The sequence below is a fragment of the Mirounga angustirostris genome, unplaced genomic scaffold (genome assembly GCF_029215605.1).
Source record: "Mirounga angustirostris isolate CCGP_5_RB_7025 unplaced genomic scaffold, mMirAng1.0.hap1 SCAF_7, whole genome shotgun sequence".
NCBI lineage: Eukaryota > Metazoa > Chordata > Mammalia > Carnivora > Phocidae > Mirounga > Mirounga angustirostris.
Genome location: NW_026991715.1, coordinates 120,777,279 through 120,795,007, shown reverse-complemented (window position 1 = coordinate 120,795,007; position 17,729 = coordinate 120,777,279). Strand labels below are relative to the sequence as shown.

The 17,729-nt window shown below is 40.3% G+C and overlaps 2 protein-coding genes across 16 annotated transcripts in view; both read left to right on the top strand.

The window, feature by feature from the left end:
- Positions 1 to 12,632, top strand: part of GHR (growth hormone receptor) — a 258,380-nt gene extending 245,748 nt beyond the window's left edge. For all 10 annotated transcript variants that reach the window (XM_064596737.1, XM_064596739.1, XM_064596743.1 and 7 more), the window contains 4 exons: positions 393 to 558; positions 4,399 to 4,489; positions 9,203 to 9,272; positions 9,596 to 12,632. In XM_064596737.1, the coding sequence (XP_064452807.1) occupies positions 393 to 558; positions 4,399 to 4,489; positions 9,203 to 9,272; positions 9,596 to 10,567 (1,299 nt within the window). In that variant the 3' untranslated portion in view covers positions 10,568 to 12,632. The remainder of the gene's footprint in view (positions 1 to 392; positions 559 to 4,398; positions 4,490 to 9,202; positions 9,273 to 9,595) is intronic.
- Positions 12,633 to 13,090: 458 nt separating this feature from the next.
- The window catches only part of CCDC152 (coiled-coil domain containing 152), a 55,384-nt gene continuing 50,745 nt past the window's right edge, over positions 13,091 to 17,729 (top strand). For 5 of the 6 annotated variants that reach the window (XM_064596752.1, XM_064596747.1, XM_064596746.1 and 2 more), the window contains exon 1: positions 14,215 to 15,858. In XM_064596752.1, the coding sequence (XP_064452822.1) occupies positions 15,807 to 15,858 (52 nt within the window). In that variant the 5' untranslated portion in view covers positions 14,215 to 15,806. The other variant, XM_064596753.1, reaches the window with a different exon arrangement.

The window sequence follows — 17,729 nt, the reverse complement described above, 5'->3', positions numbered from 1 at the left end:
CTGGGCCTGGTGTTTGGGAGGATGGTAGTTTTTGGATAACTTTCTTGATTTCTTCCATTGTTACTGGTCCGTTAGGTCCTTTCTTCTGCAGTCGATTTTGATACTGGATTTCCTGAAATATCCAGGCTCCGTGACAATCTTGCCACAGGAAGAAAAATCAAATAGGCAATGGCAGCCATCTTTCTGCTAGATCATGCCACCACAGTGCCCAGGCCAGTGAGCGAGCCGCGCTGACTGTGACCAACACCCAACACCCCCCCCAAGTGCATTTTAAAATATTATCTACTTTACAGAAATTCATTTTGAATACAAATGTAGAAACACCTTAATAGAGTTTACTGCCTCGAGTTGTTGTCTCACTAACTGATCAGTTTTATGTTTTGTCTTGAAAGATGGACCCTGTATTGTCAACATCAGTTCCAGTGTACTCGTTGAGACTGGATAAAGAATATGAAGTGCGTGTGAGATCCAGACAACGAAATTCTGAAAAATATGGCGAGTTCAGTGAGGTGCTCTATGTGGCACTTCCTCAAATGAGCCCATTTGCATGTGAAGAAGGTAAAAGATTTAAAATGGCAGCCAACATGGCTTTTGTTAATAGAGTAATACATTGCCTCCATTGTCAGGGTGTTGTTCAGATCATGATCCATTAGCATCAAATGTCAGGGTGAGAGACCTCAAGTTCACTCTTTTTAACAGATATTATTCATTACAAAAGTAGAAGGAGAACTTAGTCTGTGATGATTCAATTCAGGAGATGTCCGGGGGTAGATGTAAGTTAGAGAGGGGAAGATGCATTAAGGTATCAATGGGGGCTCTCTCTGGATATCAGAATTTCAGATGATTTTTTCCTTTATACATTTCTATATTTCTAAAGATTTCTATAATGAGTTTGTTTTGCATTTATAGTCAGAAAAAAAATGCTTTTCAAATGCATAGTGAAGAAATACTGGATCCATATGGATGGATGGATATGTAACATCTAAGAGAAAGCCTAATATTGTGTCCGCGTAGGTAGTCAATGGCAGCTGCTTATTGGCTTTAGAAAGGTTAGATATGGCTTTTATCTGGAGACAGGCTTAATAAGTAGCATGCTAGTCACGTGCAGAATGACATGGAGTATTTGAAGATCCTATATAAGAAAAATACAAAGATAATTCAAGTTCAAAGAAATGAGATCTATGAATTCAGAATAAAAGAATTCAGAGACAGAAATAAAGAAGTCTGCTTAACAATGAACAGTAAATATATAAAATTATCACTCCCACACAGGTATTAGCTGTGGTGCTTCTACAGTGAAGCACAGAAAGTTTACAGGGCTATGTATGAGGAGCTGAGGCTTGCTGATGAAACAGTCACAAGCTATGGAGAAATTAAATTTCTCTTTCTGCATTGATGATGCTACAGATAGAACCCATGATACTAGAGAGTGCTTAAATGAAAATGCCTGTAGCACCGTTTTTTCTAAGCTCTAGTTAACAGGCTTGTTCTTTTAAACAATATTTGATACAATGAAATTCTGATTTAAAAGGTACATTTGCAGGGTGCCTGGGTGGCTCAGTCGGTTAAGCGTCTGTCTTTGGCTCAGGTCGTAATCTCAGGGTCCTGGGATCAAGCGCCTCATCGGGCCTCCTGCTCAGGAGAGTCTGCTTCTCCTTCTCCCTCTGCCCCTCCCCCTGCTTGTGCTCTCTCTCTCTCTCTCTCTCTCAAATAAAATCTTTTTAAAATACTAATAAAATAAAAAGTAAAAAAATAAAATTACATTTGCCACACACCCTTGAAGCTGATTGTGATGCCATTTAATTCAATTAAGCATAGATCTTTTAACTGGTTCTTCCTTCCATGTTTAAAAAAAAAATGAAGTTCTAGCTTTGTTATGTTCCTGAATATGGTATTGATATAAACTTACAGGTATCACAAGATACAAAATGGCATTCTCTCCTCCACTAATTCTTTGTAATAGCCATCATATCTCCCTTGGGGATTTTAATAACTGAATAAGAAAATAAATATAACAAAGGAATATTACAACGTAAAATCCTACTTTTAATAAAGCAACATTCAAGTAAATTCCACCTGTCTTTTCATGTAAAACAGATAACCCTGATGAAGAGGTGGAGTAAAGGGAACCCTCCTGCACTCTTGGTGGGAAGGTAAATTCGAGCAGCCACTCGGGAAAGCAGTATGGAGTCTTAAGAATAGAGTATTAAAACATGGAGTGTTGGGGCGCCTGGGTGGCTCAGTCGTTAAGCGTCTGCCTTCGGCTCAGGTCATGATCCCAGGGTCCTGGGATCGAGTCCCACATCGGGCTCCCTGCTCGGTGGGAAGCCTGCTTCTCCCTCTCCCACTCCCCCTGCTTGTGTTCCCTCTCTTGCTGTCTCTCTCTGTCAAATAAATAAATAAAATCTTAAAAAAAAAAAAAAATGGAGTGTTAAAAATAGAAATGCCATACAATCCAGTAACTCCAATGAGTTAAAAATAGAAATACCATAGAATCCAGTAACTCTACTATTGGGTATTTACCCAATGAAAACACCAATTTGGGGGTGCCTGGGTGGCTCAGTTGGTGAAATGTCTGCCTTCAGCTCAGGTCATGATCTCGGGGTCCTGGGATGGAGCCCTGCATCCAGGTCCTTGATCAGCAGGGAGTCTACCTCTCCCTCTCCCTCTGCCCTTCCCCACCTCTCTCTCTCTCTGTTTCAAATAAATAAATAAAATCTTAAAAAAAAAAAAAATGGGTGCCTGGGTGGCTCAGTTGGTTAAGCAACTGTCTTCAGCTCAGGTCATGATCCCAGAGTCCTGGGATCGAGTCCCGCAGCAGGGAGCCCGGTTCTCTCTCTGACCCCACCCCCTCTTGTGGTCTCTCTCTCAAATAAATAAAATCTTTAAAAAAAGAAAAAGAAAACACCAATTTTATCCATTCACCTACTGATGGACATTTAGGCTGCTTCTATATCTTGGCTGTTATAAATAATACTGCAATGAGCATGGGAGATAGATAGATAGATCACATCTTCTTTATCCATTATGGAATATTAGCCATAATAAGGATGAAATCTCACATTCACAACAACATAGATGAAGCTAGAGGGTATTATGCTAAGTGAAATAAGTAGCACAGAGAAAGACAAATACCCTATGATTTCATTTATATGTGTAATCTAAAAAACCAAAATAAATGAACAACAAAGCAAAACAGAAACAGACTCATAAATACAGAAAACAAACTGATGGTTGCCAGAGGGGAGGACATGTGAGAGGACAGGTGAAATAGATGAAGGGAATTAAGAGGTACAGACTTCCAGTTACAAAATAAATAAGTCACAGGGATGAAAATTACAGCATAGGGAATGTAGACAATGATATCATAATAACGTTGCATGGTGACAGGTGGTAACTACAGTTATCATGGTGAGCACTGGATAATGTATAAAACTGTTGAATCCCTATGTTGTACACTTGAAACTAATAAAACACTGTTCATCAACTATATTTCAGTTAAAAAGTGGAGAACACTGGGAACTTACTGCAGACAGCTGGTAGGCACTTGGTCTTAAGAAATGAAATTGAAGTTTTATGAACAGATTGCCCCAATTCTGCTACCAAGTAGAAGATAGGAGTCCCAGTAGTGATCTATTTCTATCAAAGGATATTTTGTAAGCTGTAAAATATATGTCTGCATGTCTAAGAAGTTTCAGTCATGATTCAAAAATAGAACTCTGCCCCCATCCTTTTGATGGATCCTTAGTCTGGAGGATAAAAAATTATTACCATACGTAAGATAGATAGATGATAGATAGATAGATAGATAGATAGATAGATAGATAGATAGATAGATAGATAGATAGAGAGGGAGGGAGGGAGGGAAGGGAGGGAGGGAGGGAGGGAGGGAGGGAGGAAGGAAGGAAAGAAGAGTGGAGGGGAGGGGAAGGGAAAGGAGAGAAGGGGATATGAGGAGAGGAGGAAGGGAAGGGAACGGAAAGGGAGGGAAAGAGGGAGGGAAGGAAGGACCAAGTGGACATCATTTGGGTAAAGTAGTAAATTGACAAACAGCATTTTTTTCTAGAGCTGAATCTCTAATGATACATCCTGAACACATAAGGTGCTTAAAACAGTTGTTGTGGACTTTTTATATAAACATGGATTGTGCTTAAACTGTTTGCTTTTTCTTCATTTTGGTTTTTTTTTCACATGTGAAAAAATTTGAAGAAGTGGACAGAAACGTTCATGAAACAGAAAATATTCCTACATCATTACATTCTGTTATCAAGAGAAATCACTGACTTTACTAGATGAATACAAATTAAGAAATATTTTTTATGTGAAAAAAAGAAAGTGAAATGTAAACGTCAGCTATTCCTAATTCTATGAGTGAGATAATATTCTTGTGTGTTTCAGATTTCCAGTTTCCATGGTTCCTAATTATTATCTTTGGAATATTTGGGCTAACGATGATATTATTTTTATTCATATTTTCTAAACAGCAAAGGTAGGTGTGAAAAAGTCTATTTAGATGTTTTTGCCAGGGTTCAGATTTTCAAATGTGTTTCCACTTGTTATTTGATATTTCCTTTGCAAATCATGAGTGAAAATTTTAATTAATGCAGTAAAATGTTATCACTAGTTATACATTTACCACTTTGTTGTGTTCATCATAGAGAATTCCTGGGTGTCTGTTCTATCTGGGAAGTTGTATAGGACATTAGGAGGCTGAGGCTAGTGGCCACACACCTTGTGATCGGCACAAAACTGTCATCTCAGAGCTGCCCCTTGATCTCTTCTAAGTCCTAAAGGAACTGGCCCATTCATTCTAGGACAACGAGATGGCACTGAACCTTTAGCTAAGTTGGACACAGTTCTAATAGACAAGCAAATGTAAGTGGCAAACGAAAGCCACCTAGATAATTCAATCTAATAAAACCATTTTAGACTTCATAGGATGGTGTTTTCAAGTAAATCTGGGTTTTATTGAAATTATTAAATTTTATTTAAATTATTACAAATAACCCACATTTGTAAACACAGCTAAAATTCTAAGTTTAAAGAGATTCTCTTCTGTATTCTTTTGGTGTCCCAAGACTCAGGTCCCAGTTATTCTGCCACTGCTGTTTGATCTTGTTTGAGTCCCTTAACCTCTCTGGGCTGCATGTTCTCATGGGTAATAAAAGCATGTTGGAGTATATGACCTTAAATTTCCCTGAGCTGTATGAGTTATCACTCTATTTTTCTTCCTGAAGGAAATTCCACACAGACTACAGGAAATTGTAATACAAAATATAGGAAAAGTTACCGGTACCAACTGCAAATTTTTTATATTTAGAGTATTTTTCAAGTCCCATGGGTTCATCCTGCCCCTTCTCCTAGAACAAGGGTGACTAACACTCCCAGTTTGCCTGAAACTTTCCTGGTTTGAGCACTGAAAGTCCTGTGTCCTGGAAAACTCCTCAGTTCCAGACAAACCAAGATGGTGGGTCACCCTACCTAGAATTGTAGACACTTTCTTCAGCTGAAGCCAAGAGGCATCTGCAAATCAAAACAGGATCTATGTGAATACATTGCAAAAGCTTTTTAATTAGAGTTGCATCTCCAGTTCTGTAATGTAAACCAATGGGAAAGCAAAATTCATTCTGCAGAATTTCATTTTGCATCTAGCTGCTTATTTTATTTTATTTTAAAGATTTTATTTATTTATTTATTTATTTGACAGAGAGAGAGAGCACAAGCAGGGGGAAGGGCAGGCAGAGGGAGAGGGAGAAGCAGGCTCCCTGATGAGAAGGGAGCCCGACTCGGGGCTCAATCCCAGGACCCTGGGATCATGACCTGAGCAGAAGGCCGTTGCTTAACCAACTGAGCCACCCAGGCGCCCCTGCATCCAGCTTTTTAGCAACAATCTTTTATAAGCACAAGTATTATAAGGCAAGAAAATACAGTTTCAGTTGTTCGGGGTAAAAATAGTAAACACATTTATAGACTCTTAAGTAATTTATGTATTTAAGTAATGCCAACAACAGAGGAGCCAAATTGTTGATTAATTTGAATGTATTGATCTGTACAGTTGATGGGCTAATTTACATGTAACCACAGTAGATAGACCCACTATGTATATAAAGTAATTCACTCTTAACATTAGCTGTCAATTTTGAGTCATTGTGAAGGCCAGGTAAATTTGCTACGTTGTTTAATTATATTAGCTAACAATATTTCAAAGAAAAAATAATTCACTCAACAAAAAGGATTTTAAAGAAAATATCTTAACCTGTGTATAAAAGAGTGTTCCCTAAGGATAATGAAGTTCTTAACTTTGACGCTTAGTCAGAATTACTGAGTTGTAAAATTGTTCTGAAATCTTTATTGTACTCTCAAATTTCCTGTACTAAATTAAGTTCTTTGTAGAAAAGAATTAGTTTTGTTCTTCCATTTGCCAATAAAAACCCTTGTCATGGTCTCAGTTTCCATGTTCCAGTGAGAGTAGGAAATGGGAGAAAATAGTTGTCAGCAGGTGTGGAAAGAACACGAAGTCCTAATCATTAAAATGATCCTCCAAAGAACAAGATACTTACGTCAGCCTTCCCCAGAACGTTAGGGCTCGAAAGGGCTTCAGGTCCTGCCTGTTGTTTGAAGTGTTGAGTATGTGCCACTTTTCCCTTTCCAGATCATTAAGAATCAGCTGTAGCAAGATTTATAATGTAATTTGGATTTGAATAAAATGATAGCGGAGTCACAGAGTTTCGTGCCAGGTTATCCGTATTCTATTTTCAGTCATTGCCACCATACGACATCCCAGCCTTTGAGCTGTCACTAACCAGGAAAGAAAGAACTGGCTCGGCCTAAAACAGAAGTGGCAAACTGGCCACCCGAAAGCCAGACTCAGCCTGCTAGATCCTAATGTGTCATAAATTTATGTTATATGGACTTGCTACAAAATGTTTACACGCTAGGGAATTTCCACACAAAAATCCAGATTTCCAGGGGGATCTTTACCAACTGAGAGATCTAGTGAAACTCAGTTGCATGGCAACCTGTGCTGAAACAGAGGACCAACCATTCCATTCGGGATGACTTTGCAACAGGCCTGCTTCATTCATTTGTGTGACCCGCTTGGGCCCTGAAGGCTGCGGGGCCCATCACCCTGGCAGGAAGCCCACCGTAACGCCCAGATACCTAGCATGTGCCTAAATGCATCATCCTCTGCAAAAGCAAGAGGCACACATAACAAAGTCAAGCATCAGATGTTCGGGAATCTTTGCTTCCTGTCATTACAATTGTGTTGCATTTTTCTATGTTTTTGACATTTAAAATATTCATTTAGAATAACACAGCAGGATGACAGAGGGCAAAGGGCCTGGGGTTTGGAGTTAGGTTCTTTGGATTTGAGCCCAGCTGTGCCAAAAATTAGTGTGTGATTTGAATACATTCCTTAAATCTCTAAACCTTTCCGCCGATAATGTTACCTGCCTCCCTACTAGTTATAAGAATTAAGTGTGTGGTGTATGGTTGACAAACTTGTTATATTAAAGGGCCAGAGAGTAAATTTTTAGGCTTCTGGGGCCATGCAGTCTCGGTCACAGCTCCTCAGCTCTGCCACCATGGCTTGAAAGCAGTCGTAACAATGTGTAAACTAATGAGTAGGACTATGTTCCAAGAAAACTTTGTTTACAAAAACAGAGAGCAGACCAGATTTGGCCTTCAGGCCATCTTTTGCCAGCCCACAGGTTAATGCAAAATATATCTTATGGAGTCTGGGTTATCAGAGGCATTCAAAAAAATGGTAGCAGTTATCATTAATAATTTGTGTTTTTCCTATATCTTCTATTCATTGGTACAAATTTGTTTTAACACTTGCCCCACTAAGTAAACTTAGTGGAGAGCTACTTACAGCAATTTAAAAAACAGAATTTGGCTTATTCCTTGGTTAGGTAAAAAGGCAGATAGAAATATTCAGAGAATGGGTTCCCTATTGAATAGACTAGACTGTCTATTCACATTAAGTGGAATATCAGCTAATGTCCCGAAAGCCAGTTTATCATCGCTGCCCGACAGTGGCATCTCTGAGTGGTAGGGTTTTTTAAAAACAATCAATGAGTTGACTGGAATAGCTAATCTCTGAGCTTTTTTCCAGAGCTACAATGTTAATTTTAAGACATAAATTCTAGTTAGACTATTAACGAACTAGGTAAGTGAAGTATTCAGATTTATTCAAGAAGTGTTTATTGAATACCCTACGTGCCAGGAATTGTTCCAAGTACTAGGGATACGATAAAGTGCAAGACAGGCAGAATAGACATTGAAATGAATTATGGTCAAAAAATAATTTAAAGGGGCGCCTGGGTGCCTCAGTTGGTTAAGCGTCTGCCTTCGGCTCAGGTCATGATCCCAGGGTCCTGGGATCAAACCCCACAGCAGGCTCTCTGCTCAGCAGGGAGTCTGTTTCTCCCTCTCCCTCTGCTTGCCACTCCCCCCCTGCTTGTGTTCTCTCTCTCTGTGTCAAATAAATAAATAAAATCTTTAAAAAATAATAATTTAAATATTTAGAACAGAAATTTTAAGTGCATCATAGATGCACTTAGTTCTAATTTAGTCTTTCCCAAATGTAATGAACCCTGCAATGACAACTGGTTTATGAGGTCATCTTAGATAATTTTATAATTAACGTGAGCCATACGGTGCAAACTTAGCTCAGTTCATCCTTTTTTGAGGGTGCAAATAATTTTGACTTCATGTGAATTGGCTTTTCTTTCTTTCTTTCTTATTCTTTCTTTCTTTCTTTCTTTCTTTCTTTCTTTCTTTCTTTCTTTTTTCTTTCTTTCTCTTCTCTGCAAATTACTGACGAGATGTACATTAAAATTACCATTCTTATAGACGAAATGGAAATTGGCCTTAGATGGAATCAAATTTCTCATTCCCAAATACTAATGCTGGCTTTCAATAAAGACGTAAGGGAAAAAAGATTTTAGGAAACCATGTTTTATTTAAATTGACTTCACGTGAGGGCTTTTTTTTTGTTGATTTTTGGTTTTTTTTCTTCTATAGTTTTTCCTTATCATTTACTACTTAATATTTTCTTTCTCATACTCCACATATATGGAGCACCAGAATATTTGGAATAAGTAATAGTGCCACCAATATTTTATTCCTATCTTTTGAAATAAGAGAATGTATAATTTTGCAGATATGTCAAACCAAAATTTCATTTGTTTTCAAGGATTAAGATGCTGATTCTTCCCCCAGTTCCAGTTCCAAAGATTAAAGGAATTGATCCAGATCTCCTCAAGGTACTTAATAAATTATCTACATGACGGATAACACTAATCAAATGCTACCTAAAGACCTTTGTCTTCTGTTGAGAGCTTTTGCAAGCTATATGTATCATGTTCCATTTTTTAACCCCTCTGGAGAAAAATGTTTCAAAATAACGTATCTTAAAATTAGGAGAATGTCTTGTATATTTAAAAGTTCTATACTAATGTGTTTTTTATTATATGGTTTTGTTACTATTGATCTTATTGTAACCACAATTTTAGTCTCTGAGTGTTGTCAAATCCTTTAATCATTGTGAGTTTCTTTTCATAGATTTCATTTTCTTTCTGCTTTCTAGGAAGGAAAATTAGAAGAGGTGAACACAATCTTAGCCATTCATGACAACTATAAACCTGAATTCTACAACGATGACTCTTGGGTTGAATTCATTGAATTGGATATTGATGACGCAGATGAAAAGACTGAAGGATCAGACACAGACAGACTTCTCAGCAACGACCATGAGAAATCACTTAACATCCTTGGGGCAAAGGATGATGACTCTGGACGTACCAGCTGTTATGAGCCTGACATTCTGGAGACTGATTTCAATGCCAGTGATGTGTGTGATGGTACGTCAGAGGTTCCTCAGCCACAGAGGTTAAAAGGGGAAGTAGATCTCTTGTGCCTTGACCAGAAGAATCAAAATAACTTACCTTCCACTGATACTGCCCCTACCACTCAGCAGCCCAGTGTTATCCTGGCAAAGGAAAACAAACCAAGACCACTTGTGATTAGTGGAACTGAGTCAACTCATCAAGCTGCCCATCCTCAGCTGAGCAACCCGAGTTCACTGGCAAACATCGACTTTTATGCCCAGGTAAGCGACATCACTCCAGCCGGGAGTGTGGTCCTTTCCCCAGGCCAAAAGAATAAGGCAGGGATATCCCCGTGTGACAGGCCTCCGGAAGTGGTCTCACTCTGCCAAGCAAACTTCATCATGGACAGCGCCTACTTCTGCGAGGCCGATGCCAAAAAGTGCATCACTGTGGCCCCTCACGCCGAGGTTGAATCGCGTGTAGAGCCAAGCTTTAACCAGGAAGACATGTACATCACCACAGAAAGCCTTACCACTACCGCTGGCCGGTCTGGGACCGCAGAGCGGGCTCCGAGCTCGGGGATCCCCGTCCCGGACTACACCTCCATTCACATCGTTCAGTCTCCACGGGGCCTCGTGCTCAATGCGACTGCCTTGCCCTTGCCCGACAAAGAGTTTCTCTCATCATGTGGCTACGTGAGCACAGACCAACTGAACAAAATCATGCCGTAGCCTTGCTTGGATTTCCCACAAGCTACGTATTTAATGGTGAAGAGTTGGCTAGGGCCTGAGTGCTTAAACCAAAACGATGTTTAAACCTTTCTGGGGGCGATGAGGGGGTGGATTCTAAATGCCTTTTCCTGAATTGTTGAAACAGAATATTAAAAAAAAAAAAAAAGAAGAAGGAGGCCTAAGCAGATAGATATTCCTATTGTGAATTGTAAATATTTTAAAGAATTGTCTCAAAGACTGTTTAGTGGCACTGATTGTCTTGTTAATGTGGGTGTTAATTTTGTGATACTAAGCATTGAATGGCTGTTTTTAATGTATAGTAAATCATGCTTTTTGAAAAAGCGAAAAATCAGGTGGCTTTTGCAGTTCAGGAAAATGGAATGCAAATCAGAGCACAGGCTATTTTTTTTTTTTAAATAATTGGGAACTAAAATTATAGGTAGGAAGGCAAAAAATAGTTTGGATATGTAAAACATTTATTTTGACATAAAATTTATAAAGATATTTTTAATAATTTACACTTCAAGCACGGCTATTTTGTATCACACTACACGCTGTGTACTGTAGTTCATGCAGACCCGTCTAAAGAATGTAGCGACTACAGTCTAAAGCTGGTTTGCTGCTTGGTCAGTATACCTAAAGAAAAACAAATAAGCAGGTTAGTTTTTTACCAGGCCCTTTTTATACCTCCCCAAACTCCTTAAACAGTTCTAAAATGATTGTAGTTACCTGCATTACTGGAACACGCTCATCTTATTTAAAATTTTTTTTTCAAATATTTGTTAATTGAAAAAAACTTTCAGATGGATGCACAGGTCAACTTGTCGTGAACCGAAACAGTCAGACAAAAAACTCTTTCTTACCTGAATTTTGGTTCATGTCAGAGAGCTCCACAGTAGGAGAGGTGGAAAGGATAGCCAGGCCCGGTGGGCAGGCTGCTTGGGTGCTCCTGTTGTATGGGGAGGGAGTTTTTAGTGCGGACATGATGATCATGAGAGGTAGACCCCAGAAGCTCTGCAGTAGCATCTCTTCAGACATGACTTGATTTTATTACATGGTTACCGAAGAAGGGAATAAAGTACAAGAAGCATTTTGTAAGTTGAAGTAGGTCGAAGCGAAGTTCAACCAGATCATGGAATGAAAAGTTCAAGAAATAGGTTTTTGTTTCCCAGCCGATAGCCAGACATATACCCACTCGTCCTGGTAACAAGAAACAGAAGGAACAAGATTTTAAATCCCCACAGAGAAGTCAAAATTTTCTAAACCCATAGCGGAAACTTTCTTCCTCACCAAACCCTTTCTCGGGTTTATTTAAAGTAGCAAACGAAGAAGTCTCCTCATTTTTTATTTCCCCTCTGAGTGGCTTGGCCTCAAAGCGGGTAGTCAGAAGGAAGAGAAGGGGCCTGAAATGATGTATAAATTATTGTTCAATCCCTTAGTAACCTCAGCACCATTCTTAGGAGCGTTGGGATTGCTCCCCAAAAGGTTTGTCAAAGGAGAAGAATCTCATCTCACTGAAGAATGCTTCTCACTTTAAGTATTTTTTTTTTTTTACATTTAATGAAACTTTAAAGTTAGCTGTAACTTAAATAGTATTTGCCATTTAGCTCAGACCTTTTTAGGAAACAGGCTTAATGGTTGGTAATTTTAAATTCCCTCTTTCTTGCAGGAAGGACAGTGAAAAGCTAGAACTGGGTGTTCCAAGTTCAACATGTTACTTTGTAATAAGTGTTTAATAGGTTTTCTGCTACCTTGCTGCTATGGTTTTCTCTAAGAGCTACATAATTTAGTTTCATATGCAATTTCATCAATGTAGAACCTAATTCAACTTAAAACTGTGTGCTTGGGAAAACTATCTTACTATTTCACAATAGGCTGACAACAATTTCTATAGCCAAAAATAGCTAAATACCTCAATCAGTCTCAGAATGTCATTTTGGTACTTTGCTGGCCACACAAGCCATTATTCACTAGTATGACTAGTTGTGTCCTGCAGTTTATATTTAACTTTCCTTATGTCTGTGGATTTTTTTCCTTAAAAGTTTAATAAATTTATTTTCTTGGATTCGTCGTGGCATGCTTCTGCTGTCAAACACCCACATGAAAGGCGCCCTCAACCAGACCGCAGACCCTTCAGTTCTCACTGGAAGGGGGGCTCGGCACGATTGGCTTCAGCACATTGGCAGGGGATGTGGAGATTTTTGCGATGTGCTGGCAGCTCCCTACCTCTCTTTTCTGAGGCAACAGGAGCCCAGCTCAAAAATATTATTCTGGCTTGCCTGGACTGTGCCTTCTCCTCAGGCTGCAACGCCCCACGGGCGGAGGCTCTTAGAGCCATGTTGTGGATGTGTCGTGGCTTGCGTGACATGGGGGAGCGGGGGCCATGAGGAGGAAAACACATTACCTAAATCGAGCGTTGTCTTTTTTTTTTTTTAATTTTTTCTTAAAGATTTTATTTATTTGCGAGAGAGAGAATGAGAGACAGAGAGCATGAGAGGGAGGAGGGTCAGAGGGAGAAGCAGACTCCCCGCCGAGCAGGGAGCCCGATGCGGGACTCGATCCCGGGACTCCAGGATCATGACCTGAGCCGAAGGCAGTCGCTTAACCGACTGAGCCACCCAGGCGCCCTCGAGCGTTGTCTTTAAGCGACATTTCCAGCTGGAGCATGTTGCCTGGGAGGAGGGAAAGCAGCTCCTCCCGTACCGTGCACACATGAGCACCAGTCGGTCTGTCAGACTAGCTACTTGTCCCCGCGGGAAGCACGGGAGTCGGGCCTGGGTGGGGAGGCTGGGCCGGTAGGCTGTGTAGGAGCCGGAGGGAGCAGCAAAGCCCTGAAGCGGATTCCTCCTCGGGAGACAGGCTCCAGGAGGGTTACCTAATAAACCGCAGTCTCTCGTGCGGGCACCGGGTCCCGAGACGCGAGCATCTGTGACAGCACTGAGAAGCCCACAGAACAATTATGTGTTGCTACAGCAAGTTGGGTGCAAACTGCCACAACTCTTCGTTTACACTAGAGGGTTTATGTTCAATACGGAAATAATTCCCTACCCGCTGCATCTGCCCTTTTGAGCAACTATTACCTGAAAGAACCAAGGGTGAAGGGGCACCTGGGTGGCTCAGTTGGTTAAGCGACTGCCTTTGGCTCAGGTCATGATCCTGGAGTCCTGGGATCGAGTCCCGCATCGGGCTCCCTGCTCTGTAGGGAGTCTGCTTCTCCCTCTGACCCTCTCATGCTCTATCTCATTCTCTGTCTCAAATAAATAAATAAAATCTTTAAAAAAAAAAAAAAGAACCAAGGGTGAAGCCTTGGGGTTTCCTACTTCCGTGTTTGGAAATATGGTTTAGAACATCATCTCCCCTCTGTCACTAAGATATTGGAACATACACTGCCTTAACATTTACAAAGCCAGCAAAAGCTCACCACTTTCAGCACCAAACGTGTGTTTCTTCCATATGCTTTACAGAAGTCAGCCTTGTGATATTACAGGCTTATCGTTCACATGAGGCCCTTCGAGGTGTCAGGAGGGAATGGGGAGGAAGGCCTGTTTACTTCCCTTGGATTGAAAGAGCACAACCCTTCCTGTGACAGAAGATTAATGACATGTTGAAGATGGCTACACATGTGTTTCTGTATGTAAACTTCTCAGTGGTTCTACTAAGACACACGAACACTGAAGTCTATTCACAAGTTATAGTACTTACATATTTACATAGTTTTACATCAAAATACTAAATGTTTATGTTCTCTGTGCAGGGTAAGAAATAGGGGGGAAATTGCACATTACTTAAATCCAAATGCTTTAGTTTAGAATCCAAGATTCTACATATTTGCTCAGTCTTCTTTGCGAGCATAATATGTAAAGGCTGCGTATAAAGGGTATTGCTTCTGAGTAAGAATTTGACCTTCGGTTTAAGCTCTGTTCTCTTGGAAATCTAGTAAGAGTATTATGCCGATTATATTAACATAGGCAATTAACATCTGCCTATGCCTCTTCCTGCACCTGAAAAGTTCCCAATTAACCCAACCTGCCTGTCGGAATTTTCCTCATCCTTCATGGCCCAGCTCAAATGCCTCCTTCATGCAACCTCCATTTCCCTTCAGCTTAAGTGATCGTTCCTGGCTCTAAACCATTTTTAATGGTGTTCATAACACTCTGGTCATCAGCTCAACTAACAGCCGCGTAAGATGGATTTACCAACGTGTATTCTGGGGCATAACTGTTCTCTGAAGTGTTCTTATGAGTAATTCTGTGGTCACATAAGTTTGGAAAACATTTCATACTATACTTCCTTCTGGGAGAGCCGGTGTGTCTCTTGACATTTTAAAGCTTCTGCAACACACACACACACACACACACACACACACCTGTTTAAATTTAACACATCATTTCCTACTTTATTTAAGAACGAAAAACATAATGGTGAAAGAATACCCATTATTGTATCTATTAACATTTGGGAAAAGTTGCTCTGAGAATTCGTAGACCTAACATGAAATAAAGTTATAATGAATTTCAGTTGAATCTGAACCAAGCATCTTTATGTGATGCCATTAAACTTACTTTCCCCATAAAACTTCTTAAATAAAAGGCAAAGCAGCTACCTCTTTGAAATAACCACAGATTCTTTGCAACTCAGATATGTATCTGTTTTTCATATATGGAACGAAATTTTCTAAGAGCTCGGAAGTCGTAGAGCATTCATTGTCTTCTCTGTGGCAATGACTATCTCCTTGCTGAAACAGACTGCATTTCCTGCCTCTTCACTGGAAGAATGGAGGATGAGGATGAACACATGGGACTTACCACCAACATCAACAAAGTCTCAGTCTTCCTTGGCACACCTAGTTTTGTCTGAAAGGTTTACAACACTGAGACATGATTATATCACTCTCCATGAAGAGGAGCATATTTTGCTGTAAAACTACAGAATAATATGTACCTGGTATTACTTGAACAAAAATAATTCACTCCTTACTGCTGTCTGCTGAGTTAAAAAAAAAAGTATCCAACAGAACTTCAAACATAATAGACTTTTACACAGTAGTCCCAGGAAGCAGTCTTTGTAGGATATATAGAAAAGCAATTTTCTATTGATTTTTTTTTTTAAAAAAAAGAATCTGTATATGAATCGTTCTGTAGGCATTAAGAGATTTTACTACTTTTGAGTCTTCCATAGGACCATGGTGATTTCATCCTGTGCCTCTCCGCTTTGCTCCATGTTTGCTGCGGGCCACTGAATGGGACTGGACCACAGACCTACTCCTTGCACTCGTGATACAGTGAATTGGGGTAGGTCAAATTTCTTGATACTCTCTGCTCCCTTATTTACCAAAGTACCTCCAAACTAGGCTGTGAAGGAAGGCGTGATTCATGGTTCCCTTTCAGTCACCAAATGTGGGGGTGTAAGAGAAGAAGCAGACCCCAAGTATTCGTTCCCTGCCCATGAACTCAGTGCTTCCAGCTGACAATCCCCCAGAAGACCATCAGGGGCTGGTAGGTAAGATAAGCTGGTAGGCTGTGCAGGCCACCTCAAGCCTGATCCATGTATGGGCAACACCTCTCCTGGGAGGCCAGGGATGGTCCCGTTCTGGGGCCCAACAGCCAGTCATTGCCTCTCTCTGGACCTTGCTTTGCCCATTTGTTAAATGTTCTGGGCAGATAACCCAGAAGTGTACCATTCAGTATAGTAGCCACTAGCCACATGTGTCTTATAAGTATAAAACACACGCTGGATTTCTAAGACAGTACAAACAACAACAACAACCATAAAATATCTCATTAATAAATTTGTATTTTGATTACACGTTGAAATGATAATATTTTGGGTATACTGGGTTAAATAAAATTTAGTAGTAAAAAAATTATAAAATGTTGTGATTAACTAAAGAGAATTACAACATTCCCAAGGAAATTTTATTTTATGGAGCATGTGAACACATGAAGAAAGTAAACAAGGTTACTCTCATGTTACTCAATACGGTTCCTCTCACGAACATTCCTAAGCCACTGCCTTCCCCACCTTCCTTCCCAAGGCTCACCATTCTCTCTGAGAACCCAACCTCCTTCAAACCATTGAAGTGTGATTATCTCACTTCTTTAGCAAATCCCTGCCTATTTCCACAAAGGTTGGTTTGTCTCATATCCCTACCTCCACCCCCAATAATTGGTGAGACAATATGGGGTCAGTTATCTTCCTTCACAATTGAAAGGTAAAGACCTTGAGCTTCCTCAGTAGGTAAAAGGTCACAGTGTCAGTGAGAGGCAGAAGCAGGATTGCCAGGCTTCTCACTAAACCACAGTGCTTCCGTCATGCCTCCCTGACCCCAGGGACAAGTGTATCTACAGATCTAGGAGCCAACACCATAAAGACGTTTTAAGAACAGTTACTGTGTGCGTACTGTGCACCAGGGATTTTCCAGATGAAGAGGCTACAATAGAAGTGCAACACAGGTTCTGCCCTCAAGATCACAGTGGAGACAGGGTCAGTCAGATGCACGTGATAAATCCGTGTTAGCACTCTACATGGAACATAACGGAAACACAAATAATCAGGGAAATAATCTGCCTAGGGCATTTGAGGAAGGTTTTGGTATAAACTGAAGAGAAAAAGGGACAGCCATATGTCCTGCTCACATTTCTGCCTGTTGGAAGGATTTTTCTTCACTATTGTCTTTGTAGGACACTCCCGATTGTGACTATAAATGTGGTTGGTGCTAGCATATCATGCAAAACCATTTGTACCAGACCCGGATTTTTCCCTCCTTAGTCAACTGCTCATAAGAAATTGCTCATGAGATGGGGCGCCTGGGTGGTTCAGTCAGTTAAGTGCCCAACTCTTGATTTTGGCTCAGGTCATGATCTCAGGGTTGTAGATCACATGCCACCCCCCACCCCGCCCCCGCCCCGGAGGGCTCTGCACCCAGCATGGAATCTGCTGAAGATTCTCTCTCTGCCCCTCCCCCTGTCCACGTGCTCTCTAAATAAGTAAGTACATAAATAAATAAATAAATAAATAAATAAATAAATATCTTTATATTTTTTTAGGGAAGGAAGGAAGGAGAAGGGAGGGAGGGAGGAAGGGAGGAAGAAAGGTAAAGAGGAAGGGAGGAAGAAAGGAAGAAAGAAAGGAATTGCCCATGAGAGTATACATGCAGTCTGAG